We start from the raw sequence: 24,314 nt of genomic DNA, 5'->3' as shown, positions 1-24,314 counted from the left end.
CTCGCAATTCTGAGATATAAACTCGCAATTCTGACTTTTTTTCTCAGAATTCGGACTTTTTTTCTCGCAATTGCGAGTTTATATCTCACAACTCTGACTTTCTCGCACCATAGCAAACCACTCTCCGTGTAAGGCTTTGCAGTACTTTGTTCAATTAGCTGAACTATATATTGAACTAGATGAATGTTGCGTCCGAATATGATTTTTGAACAAACATAAAAATTACTCATTCTTCTTTATTTCTGTGTTTTGCGCTCACGGTTTGGACAGTACCATTACCGCCGGGCTTTTCAGACACAACATTCTTCATTTCTTTATAGTTCTGAGTTTGAGGCAGCTTCTATCGCATTATTTTAATAACAGCTGTCAAGTAAAGAGTGTATTATTGTAACACGAGAGTGGATATATATGAATGCACGCAGGTGGATTTCCTTCACTCTCGCATAAAGCGCGCTTTCATCTCTATGTTCTTGCTATAGAATTATCTTATCTCCTGTATTTAATGTTGTAAGATATCGACCAAGCAAGACATCCCCATTGAAAATTATAAATAAAGGATTCATTAATTGTATTATTATTATTTAGTCAATGAAGAGTTCAGATGCAAAAGCCATAAGTGCCATCTGAAATGTTATTCTAAAATGAGCATTTTTCTCAGGAACAGGTTCTTTTCATTGTCATTAAAGTAAAATAACTGAATATAAACGAAAAATACTAATTTTAGAAGAAGATTTCAGATGGCATTTAAGCTTTTGCATCTGAATTCTTCATATATAATTGACTAAATAATTTTCATTTATTTATAATTTATTTATAATTTTCATTGGGGATGTCTTGCTTGGTCGATATCTTACAACATTAAATACAGGAGATAAGATAATTCTATAGCAAGAACATAGAGATGAAAGCGCGCTTTATGCGAGAGTGAAGGAAATCCACCTGCGTGCATTCATATATATCCACTCTCGTGTTACAATAATACGCGCTTTACTTGACAGCTGTTATTAAAATAACGTGATAGAAGCTGCCTCAAACTCAGAACTATAAAGAAATGAAGAATGTTGTGTCTGAAAGCCCGGCGGTAATGGTAGGCTACTGTCCAACCGCGTCCAAAAGCCTTACACGGAGAGTGGTTTGCTATGGTGCGAGAAAGTCAGAGTTGTGAGATATAAACTCGCAATTGTGAGAAAAAAAGTCAGAATTGCGAGTTTATATCTCAGAATTGCGAGTTATAAAGTCAGAATTGCGAGTTTATATCTCAGAATTGCGAGTTATAAAGTCAGAATTGCGAGTTTATATCTCCGAATTGCGAGTTATAAAGTCAGAATTGCGAGTTTATATCTCCGAATTGCGAGTTATAAAGTCAGAATTGCGAGTTATAAAGTCAGAATTGCGAGTTTATATCTCAGAATTGCGAGTTATAAAGTCAGAATTGCGAGTTTATATCTCCGAATTGCGAGTTATAAAGTCAGAATTGCGAGTTTATATCTCCGAATTGCGAGTTATAAAGTCAGAATTGCGAGTTTATATCTCAGAATTGCGAGTTATAAAGTCAGAATTGCGAGTTATAAAGTCAGAATTGCGAGTTTATATCTCCGAATTGCGAGTTATAAAGTCAGAATTGCGAGTTATAAAGTCAGAATTGCGAGTTATAAAGTCAGAATTGCGAGTTATAAAGTCAGAATTGCGAGAAAAAAAGTCCGAATTGTGAGATAAAAAGTCGCAATTACCTTGTTTTATTTTTTATTCATTGGCGGAAACGGGCTTCCATAGTGTTTGAGAGCAAACTAATTATTTTGTAATTAAAAAAAAGTTTGCAAAAAAAATATTCTTAACACTCAAAAATAAAGAAATTGAAAACAAAATAATTTGCAGTGCGTGTAAATCTTTGAAAAAAATAATATTTTTCTTTGTGAACTTCAAACACTTTTCATCACGAATCCACAAATGTTGCTCTTTTCTTGCGGGTCTAAACACTTTTGCTTGCGAGTGAAGCGGTGTCTCAGTGGGCGGTCTCTACCCACCAGGATGAAAGGCCTTTTTCTATTGGTCACTCTCGATTGAAGTCACAGGTCGACCACGCCCACTAAGTTTCCCCGGAAACCCCACCAGTCTGACAGAAGAGCGAGTGAGGTTGGATCATGGCGAGCCACAAGTCGTTTACTGGGAAAGATAACTAATTTAACATCTTATACTCAGTGACAAGTGATCGTAATTATTCTCTTTTCTCATGCTCTCCCATCTACATAGAGACTTGCAGAGACTTTTCTTTCAAGACCTTTTAATTAACTAACTTCCACATTTCAATATGCCCCTGACTTGTAAGGGTTGTTTTTATTTGTGACTACTCCCAACAGCCTTAGAATTCTATCAGTAGAATATCACATTTTTCTTTTCTGTTTGCAGGAAGAAGATTTGATGTTGATAGAGGCGGCGACATCTTCAAGGCAAAACCTTAGACCTCATTCAACATCATCCAATTTTGCAATCACCCTCAGGAGGTACACAAGCAAAAGCTAAAGAGAACATAGTCAATTATCAATTCCTATTTTATAAAAATTGCCCTGCGTACATTTTTGTCTTTAATAGGCAAATGTTCCTGTGCATATCGGGCCCAATGCCCGATATGCACAGGAACATTTCCAGTGTCAGAAGTAGAACTGCCATTCCAGCTTTTGTGGAGAAAGGTAATGGTAATAGTGACTCACATTAAAGCTTAAAAAACACAGAAAATGGAACGTGCTCTGATTTGGATCATATCTCATGGTAACGTACAGTGGGGCAAACTCCTCCATCCATCCTCCCCTCAATACGGTGCAGTCGTCCTGTCCCCTTTGCAGAAAAGCACCCCAAAGCATGATGCTTCCACCCCCATGCTTCACGGTTGGGATGGTGTTCTCGGGATTGTACTCATCCTTCTTCTTCCTCCTAACATGGCGAGTGGAGTTTATACCAAAAAGTTCTATTTTGGTCTCATCTGACCAAAATAAGGTATTCAAAGCAAAGTCTCTGCAAGGCTAAAGTGGTACTGGTTGACAAGTCCTGATGATCAATCGTTACTATTGAAGTAATATTATTGAAGTATTAAAGTTTAGCAATTATCAGTGCACAGGTCTTAAAGATAGCACAAAAACAAACCTGTTATTAAAATGCACAATACACAGTCTTGCAGACTCGGGTGTAGTCAGAATGTACAGACATCAGTCCCAAATCGTGGTATTTTAGAAAACTTTGAATGGCAAACTGTAACGTTAGGTGGCGCGGCATGATTTTCAACAGCTGTTGGGTGCCAAGAATAGATTTGAGTGTGCATACGGTCATAATTTATGAATCATAACCCGCCAAATGGGCTAGTGATTTGATGTGGGTTACCCACATGACTTCACTGGAGCTATAATAATCTATAATCTCTGAAAATATTGGCCTGACACTTTACTATCGGGGGCTCTGTCAGCTAGTTATACAGGTGCATCAAATTAGAATGTCATGGAAAAGTTAATTTATTTCAGTAATTCAACTCAAATTGTGAAACTCGTGTATTAAATAAATTCATTGCACACAGACTGAAGTAGTCTAAGTCTTTGGTTCTTTTAATTGTGATGATTTAGGCTCACATTTAACAAAAACCCACCAATTCACTCTCTCAGCAAATTAGAATACTTCATAAGACCAATAAAAAAACATTTTTAGTGAATTGTTGGCCTTCTGGAAAGTGTGTTCATTTACTGTATATGTACTCCATACTTGGTAGGGGCTCCTTTTGCTTTAATTACTGCCTCAATTCGGCGTGGCATGGAGGTGATCAGTTTGTGGCACTGCTGAGGAGGTATGGAAGCCCAGGTTGCTTTGATAGTGGCCTTCAGGTCATCTGCGTTGTTGGGTCTGGTGTCTCTCAGATTATCTGTGGGGTTCAGGTCAGGCGAGTTTGCTGGCCAATCAAGCACAGTAACACCATGGTCACTGAACCAGCTTTTGGTACCTTTGGCAGTGTGGGCAGGTGCCAAGTCCTGCTGGAAAATGAAATCAGCATCTCCATAAAGCTTGTCAACAGAAGGAAGCATGAAGTGCTCTAAACTTTCCTGGTAGATGGCTGTGTTGACTGTGGACTTCAGAAAACACAGTGGACCAACACCAGCAGATGACATGGCAACCCAAATCATCATTGACTGTGGAAACTTCACACTGGACTTCAAGCAACATGGATTATGTGCCTCTCCTCTCTTCCTCCAGACTCTGGGACCTTGATTTCCAAATGAAATGCAAAATTTACTTTCATCTGAAAAGAGGACTTTGGACCACTGAGCAACAGTCCAGTTCTTTTTCTCCACAGCCCAGGTAAGATGCTTCTGACGTTGTCTCAGGTTCAGAACTGGCTTGGTAGCCCTTTTCCTGAAGATGTCTGAGCGTGGTGACTCTTGATGTACTGACTCCAGCTTCAGTGCACTCCTTGTGAAACTCTGCCAAGTGTTTGAATCGGCTTTGCTTGACAGTATTCTCAAGCTTGCAGTCATCCCTGTTGCTTGTGCACCTTTTCCTAACCAAATTCTTCCTTCCAGTCAACTTTGCATTTAATATGCTTTGATACAGCACTCTGTAAACAGCCACACCTCTCAGTAATGACCCTCTGTGACTTACCCTCTTTGTGGAGGGTGTCAATGATCGTTTTCTGGACCATTGCCAAGTCAGCAGTCTTCTCCATTATTGTGGTTTCAAAGAAGAGACACCCGGAATTTATACTGTAGAGATGGTCATTAATTGAAACTCAAATGTAAATATTCTAATATTTTGAGATGCTGATTTTTGACTTTCATCAGCTTTAAGCTCCAATCATCAAAATTAAAACAAAAAAAAAAAAACTTTTGAAATGTTTTACTTTACATGCAATGAATCTAAAATATATGAAAGTTTCACTTTTTGAAATAACTTGCAAAAAAAAAAAAATTTACCTTTTCACGACATTCTAATTTACTGAGATGCACCTGTACTGTTGGCTAATCAAATCTATTCAGACGGGCTTAGCTGTGTAGATGAGAGCATGAGAAGAGAGAATAATTAAGATCACTTGTCACTGAGTATAAGATGTTAAATTAGTTATCTTTCCCAGTAAACGACTTGTAGCTCGCCATGATCCAACCTCGCTCGCTCTTCATTCAGACTGGCGGCGATTCCGGGAAAACTTAGTGGGCGTGGTCGACCTGTGACTTCAATCGAGAGTGACCAATAGAAAAAGGCCTTTCATCCTGGTGGGTAGAGACCGCCCACTGAGACACCGCTTCACTCGCAAGCAAAAGTTTTAGACCCGCAAGAAAAGAGCAACATTTGTGGATTCGTGATGAAAAGTGTTTGAAGTTCACAAAGAAAAATATTATTTTTTCAAAGATTTAAACGCACTGCAAATTATTTTAAGTTCTTTGTTTTTGAGCCTTAAGAATTTTTTTTCAAAAAAATGTTTAATTACAAAATAATTAGTTTTTCTCTCAAACACAGTATGTTTGATTGAATAAAAAGACACAAAATAAACTCCATAGTGTGCAAGTAACCCTTAAAAGGTTGTTGTCAGCTACATATTAAGCATCTAAGCTGTAAAAGTAAAGCAAAAGACTTGCATTAAAGGTTTGCAAACATTGATAGGAACATATATCTTTCTATTTCTACCATGATTGTGGACAGATAAGAAATCGCATGAAAGCAATAGTTGACCCACAAAATGAAATCTCATTTACTTATCCTAACCTGTTTGATGAAAACCGGGGCCGTTTAAAAACAACAAACACATACAATGGCAGCCTGTAACACTTGTATACTCTTTCGAAGACGTGTATACTCTTTTGAAGGACTCTCTTCATAAGCAAATCTCATTTATGCTTCTGCAATTTCAAATTGATGTTCAAACAATCTAGATATTAGTGTAAAAAATGACTTCTGTGAACATTAAAACAATTATTGGTGCAAAATTTGGCACTCCAAAACATTTCTAATGATGTAGTCTTAATTTGTGAACCTGAGTATCCCCAAATATGGTGCAAAGCCTGAGATATTAGCTCATTTGTACCCTCCTACAGACCTTTCAGTTTCCTTCTATCACCACCCCTTTTTGAAATCACAGCTTTCTTTAATACTAGTGAAACCGATCTCAAAAACTAAGACATCCTCATAAGACAGTTTTCCTTTAATCATTCAGAAAATGATGTTTTTCGTTATAGAGTAGACATTACAATGTCTTAGACATTTCAAAACTTAAAGATGCACATAAAGAGATGTCTGATTATGTTACCTTTATTTAGCATTAGCCAATGCATTTAATTCTAAACAAGACCAATTAATACAACGTTACAACAAAACAACTGGACCCATCTGTTAACAAAAAAAAGAAAGAAAAACTCTTAACGGGCTATTCAGAAGCAGAACTATGACTGGGCGTTGTCTGTGCTGAGCAGCCACCCTGCTTCTGAGACTTGAGCTTCTTGTAGTATTTCTGGAGGAGAGAAGGAGAAAAGTAACTACATGAATAGATGTGTTCTTGAATAAGAACAGTACAATAATTTAATTAAGTACCACGAGTATTTTAAAGCAGTAAGAAATTAAAGTGCAGTAAACATTCAGAATTAACTAGTACCTCCATGTTCTGGTAATGCTTTAGGCTACAACAGTGACTTCTCTTAGCGGTTTCCTCATTCCCATAGAACAGAGAGCAAAGTCTGCAGAAGAAACCCGTCTTGGGCACCACAAAGTCAACCCCTATGAAAAAAAAAAAAATTAACTTCACTTGGCGGTAATGTTGTGATAATGCATTGATTCCAGTCATTGTTCACAGCATTATCAAACAAAGACTTTTTATATAAAACCAATAGGTTGGCGCTGATGGTTGCATCATTTCTAGTGGATCTCTTACCAATGGGATTGTCTGGGTTAAACAGGGGCAAGGTGAAATCTTCAATCAAAGGGGAATGAGAGCGGGCCTTCTTAGCCTCTGGTTCCTGTGTCAGCTCCGTCTCCCGCCGTTGCTTCGACTCTTCTGCAAATGAAAATGGAAGAATAGGTCAGAACAATGGTAAAAAGAAACGCTAAATAACGGTCAATGAGATTAAATACCTTTGATTGAGGATTTTTTGTCAGAGACTGGTGTGTCAACAGCATCACTTTCTGACTTTGCATCCGACTTTGAGATGTCATCATCTTTAGCTCTCATCCTGTCCTCTTCTGACCCTGAAGAGACCTCTGCGGTCGATGATTGTGGAACTTTCACAGTTTCTGCCTTTTGCGGTTCTGGTTTAACATCGAGATCCATGGATTCGACAGCTGCAGGAGGACTCTCGCTTACGGAAGCAGCTGCCTCTGGTTCACACTCCGCATTTGTCTCGGGTTCCTCTGCTTCTTCAGCAATCTTTGTTGCTCCTCTTTTACCTCTTGTGGACCTCCTCACTACAGAGAGCAAAAGGATACAACCTGCTTGCCACTTTGCACTGAAATACATCTAATCTGAGGGTTTAATGAGAAAGAAACTGCTTTCTTTTACTCACCTGGGGCTTGGCGACTTCTCTTTTTGGCCCTTGTAGCTCGCTTTTTTACTTGCTTCTCCTCTTTGACATCTTCGCTGGGTAGTTGTTCCTCTTCCTCCTCCCCTACTTCGTCCACAGTTACGAAGTTCATCTTGCGCAGCTCTTCAAGGTCACAGGGATCCTCTTCTTGGCTTGGTGATTTCACAGGCTCTTCTGGTATAATTGGTGTTGTGGTGCTTGGGGTGGTTGGCTTGTCTTCACTATGCTCCACTTCCTCATTCTCCTCATCATCACCCTTGGCCTCATCCAGGGTTACAAGAGTCTGTAAAGACAAAGAAGCGGTCATGCCAACTTACAAGAACTAATCCAAACCAAGGTAGCCTTAATGATTGTTTTAACAAAAAAAACTGACCTCAGGATTGAATGAATCAAACTCATCCTCTTCATCAACAATCTCATCCAATGTAACTAGGCCTTGAAGTTCTTTGTCCAACTGATATTCTTCAACCCCTGTTTCATCATCTCCAACCTCATCAACCGTTACAAGTGTCTCAGGCATTTCATCAGCCTTCGAATGCTGTTCCTCATTTGTTTCATCGAGAAAATCTTCCTCACCCTCACTGACCTCATCAAGAGTGACCATTGCATCATGGGATGGAATTTCTGAGATCACAGTTGCCTCATTATTGTCCATCACTGGGGGAGAGGTTTCAGGCTCCTCGGGATGTACATCTTCTGATTTCTCAAAGGTTTCTGCAGAAGTTGGTGGGCAGAGTTTCTTCTGCAAAGTAGAGGAAGAAACTGACTGGCTTGGCTCAAATTCATCCAAGGTCCCAATGTCAGGGTCTTTTTTCATGGTTACTAGGGTCTCAACATTGTTATCCATCTCTGCTGAAGCAGTTTCTGCTAAAGTACAAGGCTCTGTTGTCTTGTCCTCATTGGCAGTTTCCATCCTATCTGTTCCCAGTGGTTTATCAGCACTCTCTTCCTGAGACTCTTGCTCTTCTGGCTTTGGAGATGCAACAACTTCGGCAGTTGGTGTGGTTTCTTCAATATTGGCTTCTATTTTATCTGCGCATTCAATAACTTCAGGTTTTCCTATCTCAGAAGCAACAATCTTGTCAGTTAGTTTTGTTTGATCAGCTGGATCTGACTCTGCAATAGGAGAGACTATGGAGTGGGAATCGGGTTTATCCTCGATCTTCTCATCCTTGATTGAACACTCAGTATTTGAGACCACAGTGTCCTCTGTATCATCCCCTACTTCATCAACGGTCACAAACTCATCAATGTTAAATGGAAATGGTTCCTCATCTTTTTCCTGAAAAGCACATTCTTAATCAGCAATGCCTGTCTTCAGTTATTAGACTGCAGACATGTTAAATTTTGAAACTTACCTTTTCAGCTGTCCTTGTTTTTGAGTGACTCCTAGAAGGCTGTGAGTTTTTGCTATGACTCTATAAACAAGCAAATAAATCAAGCGGATAGATTAAAATTTCAGAGAGACTAATAAAAGCAGAAACATCAAGGTATCATTATAAACATCTTAAAATAATAGCTATATATACTTGGTACACCTCACCCTGTGATCAACATCATGCCCCCTTAAACGCTTTGATGGAGGGCTTGAACGCTTTGATGGAGGAGTGGACTCCCGCCTGCTCCTCCGGGAGGAGGAGGACCCACAGGATCCCCCACGCCTGGTAGTAGGGCCATCTTCTTCAGAATTACCCCTGCTCCTGTGTCTAGATGTTGGCTCTTTCTCTGGGGACGAGGTGTCCGCAGGCTTATTACTCTTTGACCCAGAGTTCTGAGACTTTTTCTCTTTCTCGGCCTGAATCTTTTTGCTCTCTGCTTGAGTGGTCTTCTTGGTTGCTTGAGCAGGCTTCTTTGAGCTTGACGGGCCTTTTGTGGTTTTCTTCTCTGCAGCTTTTTTCTCCATTTCTGCCCTCTGTTTGGCTTCTTCTTCAGCACGTTTTAGTGAAGACTGTAAGCGACACTGATGGACAGCTAATTCAAGGGCCTTCAAAATCTCCTGAGTAACCGGAGGAAAGTCCAGAGAACTGTCGTCAATCTGGAAGGGCTCAAGCACCGTTTGAGGACTGTTTGAGGCACATGTAACTGGGACAGATGAATTACTGACTGTTTGATCAGAAGAGAAGGGTAGGTCAGAGGCAGGATCAAAGGTTGGAATGGAGTCAGATTCAACAGTTGCAGGGACATGCTGTTCAGCAGGTTCATTTTCATTACTAGACTGTGGATTTACGTCCATCTCTAAAGGTTCAGTTGGTTTTAAGTCATTCGATTGGCCCTCGTTTTCAATCTTGAGCTTGTGCGTTTCCAAAACATCATCTTTGACATCAGTGGCTTTGGTAGGTTCTTCTGGACTCTGGGTCTCCATGGCCTCTACTGCAGTATCCTCACTGCTAACAGTTGAAGCAACGATCTCCATTTCTGACTTGGACTCATCATTGTTTTCTTCTAACTTTGAATTGTCAATTTTGCTTTCTTCCACAGATGTAGGAACCAATTCTTTGGGAACGTCTTCAGCCTGCAGGACATTCTGATCGATTTTCCTAAGCGATGTCCCTGTTTGATCAGTTGAGTCTATTAAAATGGAAGTTTCTGAGGAAGCCAATTCATGTTCTGCTTCTGCAGCGGAAACAGCCGATGCAACCTCAAGCTCTGTTTTTCCAGATACGGATGCAGGAATTGAGGATCCAACTTCATGCTCTGTGTTTGGAGATTCAACTGAAAGAGCAGATTCTGCAGGGACTGATGATTCAACTTTAAGCTCTGCTTTCTCAGACTCAGTTGAAACGGCAGATTCTGAAGAGGGAGCTGAGGATTCAACTTCAAGCTCCTTGTTCTCAATCTTACCAGATTCAGTCGTGGGAACTGAGGATGCAGCTTCATGCTCTTTTATCGCAGATTCAGTTCCAGGGGTCTCCATGACAGTTTCATTAACAGCTTGGGTAGCCTTCTCTGCTTTATTCTCAGAAGTAGTCGTTTCTGCAGACCCATCAATTGTAATGTCTTTGGGAACTGCAGTAACTTCAGTTGCAGCGGTATCAGCATTCATCTTTTCATCACCAACACTTTCTTTCAAACTTACTTCACTATCGCTTATGACAATGATTTCACCTTCTTTAGCCGCAATAGCATTAGTTTTTGGAGCTTTGTCTTTTGTGACAGGTGAACCTGCAGTAGATGCAGCAGAAGCTCCTGCTGCAGTGACTACCTTTTGGGCTTTGACAGGATTATTTTTTTTTGTCGCTGCTGTTGTACCAGGAGAGTTTGCTCTAAGAAGATGAGAGAGAAAATTATTTTGACATTTCCAGACCTATTTTTAATAAAATAAAAATATTTCCTTTTTCTTACCCTTTTGCTTCGGTCTTCTTTTTAAACTGTTAAATAAATAAAAACATGGTTAGTTGCATTTTTAATTAATTGCCTCTGTAAAAGCAATGAGGTGATGCCACACATGCAAATGGCAGACAATACCAGCTGAACTACCTTGACTGGTTTTGCTAGTTGGAAGCTAAGGGTATTGTTCTGGACCACACAACGAAACTTGAGGAAGCGAGCGAAGATGGTCCTAGCGGTAGTAGCATTCTCCATTTCAAAAATAATCTGAGATTAAAACAAAATAAAACAATATTGCAACAGTCAGCTAAGATCTCACATTTCCCTTTAATAATAGAAAGCAGATAAAAAAAAAACTGGAAGATAAAGACAAAATATTAGTTTATAGTCACTACATTATTGTTTTTCCTGTTTCTCTGCAAATATATTATGTGAGAAAATAATTAAAATAAGATTAATTAATATAGAAGTTGAATTTTAGGTGCTTACCCTGCCATTAAGAGGCAAAACTTTCTTGAAGGCACCATAGCGTTGAATTATGGACTCTACTTCCTTGAGTGTCCCAAGTGTTTTTGGCACATTGCCAACAATGAGAAGGCGTTCTGGCAATGTGACTATTTCCTGTGGTCAGGAGGGTAAAAAGAGAGTCTGAGACAAAATACAGGTTATTTAATTTTAATTCATATTTTTGGCATTTACTTACAGGTGATTTCTCCATGCCCATTAGCACTCTGAATATTGACTCCTTTGGGGCAGATAAAGATAAAACATTCAGTCAACACTAAACAGAATTAATCAAGCGAGTATAAATGTACTTGAGACATAATGCTCTTTCTCTGATAGACAACAGAGAGTTCATTATTATTGCATTTTTATGTGAGAACACAATATTAAATAAATTGATTAAATATCAAAACATGCATCATAAAATGTTTCATGGACATTTTTTTTTTTCCTATGCATCATTTACAGATGGAGTGCACACTCACAGTGTAATTCAGGTCGATAGGTTGCATCATCATCTTAACGGTTATCTCATTGTCTTGCACTTTAGCTGGTGTCTCAGAGTAGGCCTTCACCATTGCTTCAACTGCCTCTGTGTTGGGCATCTGCAGATAGGCCTAAAAAAAGCATAAAAAAAAATACAATACACTATAATATAAAAAAATAATATGCATATTAAAATAATATAATAAAGAAATTATGTATTACCTTTTGTTGAGTGATTGCTATGACAGGAGTTGCAACGAAGCCATATGGTTTAGCAAGGTTGGTGATGTCATCCTCAGTAACCCCTTCCTCTGGAAGATTTGTAATCTCAACTATATTTTTTCTCCAGAGTATTTCCTATAGTCAAAGAAAAAGAATAGAAGTAGACGATTTAAGTGAATGGTTTTTATATGAGAAAAAAAAACAGTTTAGACAGAGAACACAAAATAACATACCTTCTTTACCAATTTCTTTGCAACTGTTGTCTCTGAACCCTTAGCAGGGGGTTTAGCTTTAGCTGTCTGAACAGTCTTTTTGGGGTCGCTCAGTTTTCCCTTGGTTACTTGAGCCGACTTGTTGGGGTCGCTCGGTTTTCCCTTGGTTACTTGAGACGTCTTGGAACCGGTCACCTCCTTTGCTTTTGCTGGTTGAGATGCCTTAACTGGGTTTGCACCCTTTACTTTTGCTGATTGGGTTGGTTTTGTTGTTGTAGTCACGTCTTTTCTGTAATAGGACAATGCATTTACAGAATCTTTTGCAATAACACTTATGTTTAATTCGAAAACATGAAAAATAAAAGTCAACAGTTATATCTACGTTCACTGCAGAACCACTGCATGCATGAGAACTTACTTCTTAACAGGTTTTTCGGTCTTAACAGATTTTCTCCCATCATCATCTCTTGCATCCTACAAAAATGCACAAATTGGATTTAATGTTAGGGCTTGGTATGGCTCATCTGTAAGTGGAATTGACAGAGTCAAACATACCTTCTCCATGCAGACTTTAATAACATGCCCGCGAATTGACAGGTTCTTACAGTTGAGCAAAGCTTTGGCATCCTCCTCTCTCTCCATACACACTGAGGCCTGAAGAGTGTGCAAACCACAAAAGTTTGCAACAGCTACAACAACTACATATCAAATGCCCACATTTGCATTACAGTACCATTCAAAATTTTCTTTCAGAAAGAAGTTAATACTTTTATTAAGCAAGGATGCATTAAATTGATCAAAACCAAGTGGTTTTTCAGCTGTTTTCAACTCTGCTTATAATAAGAAAAGTTTCTCGAGCACCAAATCAGCATATTACTATGATTTCTAAAGAATCACGTGACACTGAAAATCGGAGTAATGGCTACTGGAAATTAAGCTTTCCAGTCACAGGAATAAATCACATTTTAAAATAGAAAATGGTTATGTTAAATTGCATAATATTTTTTTATAATACTACAGTTTCTACTGTATTTTTGAGAAATTAAATGCAGCCTTGGTGATCATACGAGATTTCAAAAACATTAAAAAAAAAAAAATCTTGCCAACCCCAAACTTTTGAATGGTACTGTACATTTTTATAAACCCAGGATATACAGGTTCATCTCAGAAAATTAGAATATGGTGAAAAAGTTTTGAATATTTCCTAAGATCAATCAAAAAAAGCATTTGCAAAACAGAAAAGTTCAAGTTCTTTATAGTATGTTAATTTATGCACGCAATACTTGGCCAGGGCTCCTTTAGCACAAACTCCAGCATCAGGGAGGAATGGCATGGAAATGATCAGCCTGTGGCTCTGCTGAGGCACTATTGAGCCTTCGGCTCGTCTGGATTGTTGGATTGACTGTTTCTCATCTTTCTCTTGAAAATATCCCCCAGATTCCATATGGGGTTCAGGTCAGGCATGCTGGTTGGCCAATCAAGCACAGTAATCTCATAGTCAGCAAAGCACTTGGAAGTGGTTTTGGCACTGTGGGCAGGTGCTAAAGTCCTGCTGTAAAAGGAAATCAGCATCTCCATAAAGCTTGTCAGCCAATGGAAGCATAAAGTGCTCTAAAATTTCCTGGTAGAAGGCTGCATTGACATTGGACTTGATAAAACACAATGGACCAACAACAGCACCCCAAATCATCACTGACTTCAGAAACTTCACACTGGACTTCAAGCAGCTTGGATTCTGTGCCTCTCCAGTCTTCCCCAGACTCCAGACCTTGATTTCCAAATGAAAAGCAAAATTTACTTTGGACCACTGAGCAACAGTCCAGTTCTTTTTTTCCTTAGCCAAGGTAAGATGCATCTGACAATGTTTCTGTTTCAGAAGTGGCTTGGTAGCCCTGTTTCCTGAAGATGTTGGAGCATGGTGACTCTTGATGCACTGACTCCAGCTTCAGTCCACTCCTTGTGAATCTCACAAGTGTTTGAATCGGCTTTGCTTGACAGTATTCTCAAGCTTGCGGTCATCCCTGTTGCGTGTGCACCTTTTCTTACCCAATTTCTTCCTTCCAGTCAACTTTGCATTTAATATGCTTTGATACAGCACTCTGTGAACAGCCACCCCTTTCAGTAATGACCCTCTGTGACTTACCCTCTTTGTGGAGGGTGTCAATGATTGTCTTCTGGACCATTGCCAAGTCAGCAGTCTTCCCCATTATTGTGGTTTCACAGAACAAGAGATACCCAGTGTTGGGGAAAGTTACTTTTAAAAGTAATGCATTACAATATTGCGTTACTCCCCCCAAAAAGTAACTAATTACGTTACTTGGCTACTTTTTATGGAAAGTAATACATTGTTACTTTTGCATTACTTTTTAAATATGAGCAGGGCTTGAATGTTTTTAATATAAGAAGTTCTATTTATAGCAAATGTAAAAGCCCTTTCACACCAAAAAGTGTAATGAATAAACCTGAGGCTGAAGGAAAAGTAAATTGATGTCTGTAAAGTAGAACACAGGAGAAGAAAGTTCAACACACTTCAGCAATAAAAAAAAACAATGAAGCACAATTGTTGTTTGCTTATTAGTATGGTTGAACTGGATCATCAGCGGTCAGCAGCAAAGACATTGATTAATAAAATGGGATTAGATACACGTGTGTTATTTAACATTTAATTATTGCAGGTTTGCGTCATATTCTGAGTTTGCATTTCATTTTAATTCATTTTGATGAATACTAAATCTGTTTTTTGCGAGTGGGATGAATTAATGCACATTCACCCTTAGTATAGTACTACATTAACAGCATGTTCACACAGCGCACTGTCAGTAAATAAATGGGAAAAATGTAACTCAGACATTTTCTATGAAAAGGTAATGCGTTACTTTACTAGTTACTTGAAAAAAGTAATATTATTACGTAACTTGCGTTACTTGTAATGCTTTACCCCCAACACTGGAGATACCTGGAATATATACTGTATGGATGGTCATTTATTGAAACTCAAATGTAAATATTAATTTATATAAAAATATAAAGATTTTTGACTTTCATTAGCTGCATCAAAATTAATACAAAAAATAACTTTTTAAATGTTTTACTTTACATGTAATGAATCTAAAATAGTTGAAAGTGTCACTTTTTGAAATAAGTTACAAGAAAAAAAAAAGCTTTCACCATATTCTAATTTTCTGAGATGCACCTGAAGAAGTTATGTTTCAATGTTCTGAGCTAAATAAAAACTGTCACAAAAAAGTATTCAAATGAACTTTGTTGATATGAACTGGGCATTTGTTTAGGCATATATATATATATTTACTAAGTCTGACATATAAAAATGTGAATTACAAAGAAGTGAAGGCCACATTTTATAGAGGTAGATAAGCAACTAATTAACTACCTGCACATTCAAAGATTAATGCAAAATGAAACCACAAATGATAAACACATTATTTCTACCTCTTTAATTGCCTTGAGGAGGATAGCAGTATAAATCTTGCCAAAAGGCTCAATGGCATCATTCAGTTCTTTGTTTGTAGTCCCATGAGGAAGTCCAATGAGCCTCAACAAACAGCATGTGCCAGGGGCATCCTTGGGTCTTGGCTGCACATCATGCAGAAACAAAGATAGCAATTAGATTGCATGTATTTATTACATACTAGTACAGAATCACCTACATTCATCTTTACTTTTTTCAAAAATGTTTTCTAATGACCCTAATAGAAATACGACAATACAATCTGCCTTAAATCTATAGTAATGGAGGAACAAACAGCCTGTAACTGCAATATGAGGACGTACCTTTGGAGTGCTGGAGGACTTTGAGATGGAGGTTCTGCTTGACTTGGAGTACTCCGCTCTCTTAGGAGAGGGAGGCCGTTTCCAACTACTGCTGCTACTGCTTCCCTTTGATGAGGAAGTAGTAGAACTACTTTTCTTCTTTGCTAGCTCAGCCAGCAGGGCCGGTGCCAAGGATTTCACCACAGCCTTCAAAGTACTACTGTCTGCGATTGAGGAAAGCTCAGCTGTGGGCAAGAAAAGAACTTAATGCATTAGTACACCAAGTGATTTGAAGGCAAACTGCATATTACATAGCAAGAGCACTGCAATAAAAGGTCATACATGAAGACATGAGTTTCATGGCCAATCGTTCACTACTGCTGGATCTCTGCTGCCAGGAGGGGCTGCTCCGACGGGGGCTCGAACGGCGTACAGGAGAGCGCCTACTGTAACCTGGAGACCTTGACCGTTGAGATGGTGGACTACGGGACCTCCGTCTGTAAGGACTGACTCGAGACTTCCTATGGGGGGACCGGCTGTGACTTCTGGAACGCCGGTACCTTCTAGGGCTTCGGGAGCAAGAACGGGATCGGGAGCGTGAACGGGATCGCTTACGGCGGCTTGAGGAGTCATGGTGCCGCTTTGGACTGGGGGATCTGGAGTAGGAGTGCGATTGGGTGTGCCGCTTTGAGCTGCTGTGTTCTGTTTTGGGCTCAGGTCTGTGGATGATTGACCATTTTCAAGTGAATTTAAAAGCGTTTTTAATATCTAGACAATTATTGTGAATTAGAAGATGAACTTTATTTCTAGACCGAGATTGGATATGATAGGGATTTACCTTGAAACAGAGACAGCCTCAACATTCCAGTTAGGATATCTACAATAACAAAACAAGGACATGATTTTCCGTCAGCAGTTAAACAACAAATTCTCCAATGGAATTATTGAGCAATAGAAGCAAATCATAAAAAACACTCACTGCTTCCTCAGACGTCTACAACTCTCAATGTGAAGATTTGTATTCTGATGTTCAAGCCAGTCCTGTGAACAAACAAAAATGCTTTAATTACCAATGTCTTTGCTATAATTACCAATAGTGTTTTAAACAGTGCAACTGATTAAAAAAAAAAAATTCAATTTTTTTTTAATATAGAGCTAAAAACTTTCAAATGAGAAAAAAGAAATACCAGAAGTCCACATTTTTACATGATAAAGCTTAGTAAATCCACTATAGTCTCATTAGAACAAAACGTCCATGATTTTCATGACAAAATTTTTTTCCCCAACATGCAAAAGTCCAAGGCGTTGCTTCAGGTATTATGAAGATGGAGATCGCCATCTGCCTTTTGTCTTCTGCATTGTGGAAAGTCATCAGGTCTGCCTTCACAACAGGTACAGTATTTTTTTATTCAGCCAGTCCAAAGTCTTATACTAGATTTCAACAAAATGTTTTTTCATCGGGCTTCCCCAGGCTTCCAGAAAACTGGAATTGATAAAACTCCTTCTGAAACTGTAATTGGCTTGAAGTAGTCAAGATACATTTTTTTTTCCAGCCAGTTATTATCTACTCTATTCACATCAGCGTACTGGCTAATATTTTTTAACCCACAATATGACAACTAAACAATTAATAAGCAATTGAAGTTAACAAACATAAAAATTTCATTACAGGTTTCTGACATTTTATTTAAATTTAATACAGTTTTAGCTCAAAGTTCACCAACACATTTTAAATGAATGAAACAGGAATTGAGACCCTTTACATACAAAAAAAAAAAAAAAAAAAATTGCTTTCAAAAGAGGCACTACTTGGTAAGAAGATACTCACCTTAATCTGGATACATTCAATGTTACATAGAGAGCATGTATGAGGAAAGATTCTTGGCGTAGCTGCCGAGTAATCATTCATCATGGTTGGAGTTGGAAGCCTCTTCATGGTGGGCATGCTGATTGGAGGTGAAAGGAACGGGATCCAGTTGGCATTCGGACCTCTGGGGATATCGTCAACGGTCATCATAGGAAGAACACCAAGTTGAGGCGGTATCTGCGGAGGAGGTCGACTGGAAGCCTGCAGAATAGGCTGGGAAGCAGAGGGTCTCGCTGGAATCGTCTTAGTGGGTCTTGGATCTACTGGTGGAGGTTTCTGAAGCTTTGGAACTTGTACAGGTCCTGGAGCTGGCTGACGCGGCTGAGGATGCTTTGTGATGTCCATGCCAATGAAGGGTGGTCCAGAGACCTCCCTCACAAACTTTGATGACTCTTTAGACAGGTGTTTACTTGCATAGCCATCCGGGCTCTCCTCGGGATAGTCAAATGTACTAGAATGTCCATAGTCAATAACTTTGCTGTATTCAGGTCTCGCATCAACGTCCCTCTTTGCTTTACGCATTCGGATGTCTCGTAAAATGAATGGTAGGTTGTCGGGGGTCAGCTGATCATCTGGGTAGTGGCTTAGAAGTTCTAGGTCCTCACTGGAGAGTCCAAAACTTGCTAGGATGCTGCTGGCACTTTCAGAGGTGTAGCGTGAAGGCCGCTGTTCTGGCGGAGGCTGGCTGTCCAAACCGCTTGATCCTCCAACAAAACTTGCAGAAGGGAACAGCTGCGAAGAACTGGAAGCACGGTCTAAACTCGAAGATGCGAAGAGCTTGCTTGGGGCTTGGTATATGGACCAGTCCACATCATCAGATCGCGAAGTCCCTGAAAAGCCGCTGCCAGAGGGAATCACTTCATCCCTTGTATCCTCTCTCATGCGGGGATCTGCTTTTTTGGGTTGCTGGAGCATTTGAGTGAGAAGGCGAACTTCCTCGCGGGCTCCCCGAAGGTTCCGGTCTATGGCGGCTTCGAGATCTGGGGAAATCTGTGACTGGCGTTGTCCCAGTGAGAAGCGCTGGTTGGCCATCAATCCCCCGCGAGAACCGGATATGGAACCCAGGCCAAGACGGGCTGCACCCAGCTCCATTCGAGGCTGTGACCCAAGACCATACTGACCAGGCAGGACGGGTCTCTGACCACTGGGGAACGGCCCTCCACGGGGATTATATAATGGATGCGACATGGTGACCTTGAGCAAGTTGTGCAAGGTCAAAGCAGGTGAAGCAATTGCAGGCGGAGTGACGCTTGTGCCAGCAATTGCATTCAGCTGGTGCAGTGCCAACTGAGTCTTTATCTGTGCCAGCTGGAGGGAGACAGGGCCTAAAAGCGGCAGACTCCCAAAATGCCTCAATGCAACAGGGGGCACACAACTTTCCAAGAACAATGAAAAGCTGGAAAAATTAGGGGAAAAAACACACAGATAGGGTTATTGGCTTGTTGTCTTCATTTCCTCACACAGAAATGGCAAAACGGGTGCGACCATTTCCCCCTTCTGTCACACAATCTCAAATCTCCAGCTTCAAGGGATTTAAACAGGTTTCCATGTCTTCACTGAAGAAAAACAGCAAGCAAAAAACGACAAGACAGACAAAGCAAAATAATATCACATTTTAGGAGAATCTTAACACAACTTTCATGCATGAGTTTTAGTAGGGTTCTTTTTTTCGCCTGAATGTGAACAGGGAGGGACAAACATGCCCCAAAGCAGGACAACATGATAGGCCAGACTGATCCTTTATAGATATTAGGCAACTGTACTTTTAATAACCTGTCAGCAGTTCTTTGACCTTTTACATTAATGCTGGTTTGATGTCATTTGAGTCTGGACTTTCAATATTGTCCATCCCTGTCAACAAAGATCACTAAGGTGACTCCTCTGCGTGAACAGTTTATTGAAAAAAATAAAGGGAAGAATCTACTTCCGTTAAAAAAAAACAAAAAAAAAAAAAACAGAGCTACTATAGAGCCATTGCACTGAACATTTCTGAAATAAATCATGAAAGAATTTCTTACTAAGCAACCAGGCAGTGTTGCCAAGTCTAGGATTTTCCTGCGGAACTGGGCTACTTTTGTACTCTTGCCGTGTGTTGTTGTGTGCTTCGCTCCCTTTTTTTTTTTTTTTTAAATCAAAGTGAACCCCTTGTAAGGAGGTTTTGACCCACTGGAACACAATTTCGATAGTCAATTTCCACTGGAATGTGATTGTGCTAGTTGAGTACCAATTGGGCTGGACCTGTTGTGCAGACTTGGCAAACCTGCAACCAGGGCTGCTTTTATCAATAGTCTCTACGATCTACTTAGTATATAGTGAGCATATAGTGCTCACTTTATCAAGTTTTTCTAACAATAAAAGTGTCAGAAAAGTCAAAACAACATTAAGCACCTATTCTACTTCTATGTTACATATTAAAAAGTTAATAAATAATTAAATACTGTAGGGCAGGACATCATTTTATCCAACATGGGAACAATTCCTTTTCAGATCTGTCTTTATTTGCCATCACTGCCATAACCTTAGTTAAATGGCATTGTAGTCGGCATTAAAATGAAGTTTCTAAAATTCCTGATTTTTTTTCTAAATGCATGTTTATTGATCTTATTGCGAATAATTCACCCATGTGTGCATTTGAGAGATTAATCTCTTTTGTTGAAATAGTATAAAACCATTTTTTTTCTCTCGTTAAACATCTAAAATTATATTCAGTAAATTAGTTCAATTTTGATTCCTTTGATAGAACAGATCAATTCAAAACATGCATGTACAAAATTAAAACGCAGCAGTCTACATATCAGAAATTAATAGAACGTATGCAACATTTCATCATCAAACATCATCTGAAACCTTAAACCACTGGGTTTTGGATTGCACTTTCTGTCATCACCCTGCAGGAAGTGTTTTAAAGGGAACATTTACTGCAAAATGAAACTGACTCAGACGTGAGGCCGCCATCCAGCGACTTAAAACAAAATGTCCACTGAACAGTAACAGACCTCCTCACACAGCAGCCATTTCTGATAACAGGCCTAAACCTGTAGCACATGTCAACCACTGGACACTAAACGGAGATAGTCTTCCGGTCATCATGAAGAACGACACAGAAACACAAGATGATGTTACAACCCAAAAATCTGCGTCAGTTCCCCTCTTGACAAAATGAGAGCACCCGTACTGCAAAATGGAGAGCATATAACATGCAAAACAATTGCTAAAACACATATTTGTCACGAGACGGAACAGCTGACCAATCGATGGTGAGGAATTACACCCAAACAGTGATCTATAACGCTTCCATTACAAACCGCTAGCATCGTTAGCTCGAGCGTCGATCTTTTTAATGAAAGCGTTATAGTCTGGATGGGGTGATGTTTTGTGGCCAGTGAGCAGCATACAAAGTTAAAAGCAAAGTATAATTGCATGAAACACGCAGTAAGAGTGATCTGATGGGCAGATCGGTCATGAAATCAACCAGATTCATGCAGGCCTCTGGCTCTGCCGCTTCGCCCTCGGTGTATCGTTTACCCCGATTAGTCGACGTCGCCATTTAGAGGAAAAATCATTTTATTCCACAAATAAATCACCCCATTTACACTAGAAGGGTTCCCAACATAGGTGAGATGCACTACAATAACATACCTCGAACTTTAATTTGCAAAATCTTACTGTGGAGATCCGACGAGGAAAACGCTCTGCTTTCTGGGGGACGTTCGGCTTGCGTCTCAGACGCGATCAAATGATCGAAGAGTTGAGCCACGAGTTAGGAAAACCAATCAAACCCGAACCCTTGCGACACAGAACCTCGGAACACTTCCAAACCCAATGTTATTATTCAGTAAACTTTTAACTAATGCTTCAGTAGAGGAATTATTTAACGAGACGGGTGCACTTTTTGCACAGTAGTTAATAAGAGACTTGTAAACAGTAATCTTCCTTTAAGGATATCCAGGAGATGGCAGTGTTTTAATTTTTGAGACTAGTCTGACTCTTTTCCCTGCGTCCTAATGTGCATACTATCCACCCTATCTGCCCTAAATAGTATTGAAAATGACTAATATCTCATAGAATTTAGGATGATATAGTAGTATGCACATGTCTAAACAGTGTGGGCCTACAAACGTTTCACTTCCCTCATACTACACAATATTTATGCATTTTAGCTCATTAAATGTTGTCTTAAGTATGTGGCATGACTGATGATGTTATTATTCACCTTGAGTATAACAAAGCAGATGTATTTTAATAATTGTACTTGATTGCTATATTTAAGTTTAGTTTTTGTGCAATTTGTACTTTGCTAGAGAACTATTAGATTACATTGTAAAATCATACTTCTGGCTCCTTATAAACACCTTTGTGAACTTCAATGAAACAGAGTAACTTAGGCTATTTGATTGCATGAAACAAACCCACTGTCTCTTAATTTGTTTAAAAAATGCTTCACTTTTAAATACTAAATACTTTGACTAATGTCTGAGTAATATTTTACATACCCAAATTATTTAAGTACAAGTTCCCTTTAAGAAAAGCCAGTCATAAACAGATACAGAAGTTCAGAATTGCTGCATGTTGATGTTCTTGAAATCTAATCCTCCGCACATGGTCAGAGATGTTGGCAAACTAATGTCTCTCTCAAATTTCTGCAGCTAAACCTCCCTCTTTTACACATCAGCTGTCTCACCACAGTTTTAAAAGAAAAAGTAATTAGATTTCTATTCTTATTCTTTAGTCTGATTGTTAATTAGACTATCTGAGGACATTTAGTATTATATCACTGATTTATTACCATAATAATTTGCAAGAAACTTTGCATTGACTGCGTTGTTGATTTTCAGCTTTAACTAACTCATCTAGTTCTTACTTTTAGAAAGAGTTTGGTTTGGGAAGCTGGTAATGTCATGATTGAAAGAGTAATAAGAGAGCTGTAGGTGAAATTTATGCCAAGTGTTCTGGCTTAGTATCAAAATTGGCAAGCAACTTTATTTAACCCTGATCATGTGACATATTATTTTGGCCATTGCCAAACATTTAGATATACATAAATATGAATAAACAATGTTTCCTTTTCCTGTCTGCGAATATTTCCAGCTCAGTTTGTTTTAGATGCTTTTTAATGTTTAATGTTAAAATATACAAGCACATAATGTCTTACTTGAGCAATGGACTATATCTTATTTTGATTAGTTTAATAGAAAGTCATTAGCTTCAATGGAACATGACTGCTTATCCAATCAGTGCATTTTATTTAGTATTTTTCAGTTGTGTAAGGAAACACCCGGATCCCTCTCTGGCCATCATTTCAGATGAGGCTCCTTTAAGTAGCCCAGGATAGCATGCTTTTATTGTGTGAGAGTGTGAACCTCTTTTTCATACGTCACATTTTCTATGCTCATATATTGTATAGACTACTATTCAAAGGTTTGAGGTCAGTAAGATTTTTAAAATTATTATTCAACAAGCCAAGGGCACAATAAACTGATCAAAAGTGACAGGAAATACTTTTACATTGTTACAGAAATAGATCTATTTAAAACAAATTCTGTAAATAAATTTTAAAAAGTATCACCGTTTCCACAAAAAAAAAAAAAAAAAAAACACACAATTGAGCCATTTTTTTAGCATAAACGAATCAAATTATCTGTCTGTCGCATCAGTTTGGCAATCTCAAACTCACACCCTGAGTATTTACTGTGCTTGACCACATGCTGATCTACTGGGCAGAACTTGAGATCAGTTAACCAGGAGAACGAGTTTGTGTTCTGCTTCCCAGAAACATTATAGATGGATTGTAGAAGTGATTGACACCAATGTTTTCTGCGATCTATTTGGGTTTCTAATTCTTTTGGGAGACTCAGCACTAAACAGTTAATTGCAGTGAAAGACAAAGAAGAGGATATTACTTGCTTCCAATCTTAACACTCATCTAAGTTTTCCTTTGTCCCTCTTATCTTCTCCGTATCTTTCTCACTGGCCCTGGTCCAGCATAGTGACAGAACAAAATCATTCAAGCACCACGGGCCAATTTTAATCAATAACAGTTTGGGCACCGAGAGAGAGAGAGAGAGAGAGAGAGAGAGAGAGAGAGAGAGCTGGCCGCATTGCAAACACTCAGACATGAGCGACAGAAAGAAAAAGAGACATGATGAAAGGTGTAATTTGCACTTCAAGCAAGAGCATGAGAGTAAGATAAACTGTTCGCCCTTTTCATCCCGTCCCCTTCAAGCATTATTGTGGCACACAACTTTGCACGTACTTTAGCTTTGTTATGGGCAGCTGGCATGACACCATTTGTCCTTGTCTGGCAGGGCAGATGATATGGAATGTGAGGGGTCCCGTTAACAGATAACTAATTAAATATAAGAAGAATAAATGCCCTCCAGGGGTTGG

At 39.1% G+C, this 24,314-nt stretch overlaps 1 protein-coding gene across 3 annotated transcripts; it reads right to left on the bottom strand.

Annotated features, from left to right (window-relative positions):
* Positions 1 to 6,260: 6,260 nt before the first annotated feature.
* Positions 6,261 to 21,870, bottom strand: znf638 (zinc finger protein 638). Of its 3 annotated transcripts, none has more exons than XM_079443460.1 (24): positions 21,567 to 21,870; positions 17,889 to 19,323; positions 17,040 to 17,101; positions 16,899 to 16,937; positions 16,403 to 16,779; positions 16,082 to 16,305; positions 15,740 to 15,883; positions 12,845 to 12,943; positions 12,708 to 12,763; positions 12,311 to 12,578; positions 12,078 to 12,212; positions 11,855 to 11,986; positions 11,569 to 11,610; positions 11,355 to 11,486; positions 11,016 to 11,132; positions 10,881 to 10,906; positions 9,082 to 10,801; positions 8,897 to 8,956; positions 7,912 to 8,820; positions 7,521 to 7,821; positions 7,093 to 7,422; positions 6,893 to 7,015; positions 6,617 to 6,738; positions 6,261 to 6,475 (listed from the first exon to the last, which is right to left on the bottom strand). In XM_079443460.1, exons 2-24 carry the CDS (start codon positions 19,113 to 19,115, stop codon positions 6,392 to 6,394), a joined length of 6,729 nt encoding a protein of 2,242 aa, XP_079299586.1. In that variant the 5' UTR covers positions 19,116 to 19,323; positions 21,567 to 21,870; the 3' UTR covers positions 6,261 to 6,391. The 3 variants fall into 3 exon arrangements, with proteins under 3 accessions (XP_079299586.1, XP_079299588.1, XP_079299587.1); XM_079443462.1 differs by having other exon boundaries at positions 17,889 to 19,483; positions 21,567 to 21,664; XM_079443461.1 differs by having other exon boundaries at positions 21,594 to 21,645.
* Between the last annotated feature and the right edge of the window lie 2,444 nt (positions 21,871 to 24,314).

Source organism: Barbus barbus (assembly GCF_936440315.1).
Source record: "Barbus barbus genome assembly, chromosome: 2".
In the NCBI taxonomy this organism is placed as follows: domain Eukaryota; kingdom Metazoa; phylum Chordata; class Actinopteri; order Cypriniformes; family Cyprinidae; genus Barbus; species Barbus barbus.
Note: the sequence above shows the minus strand (reverse complement) of the source record. Positions and strands in the feature narration are given on the sequence as shown.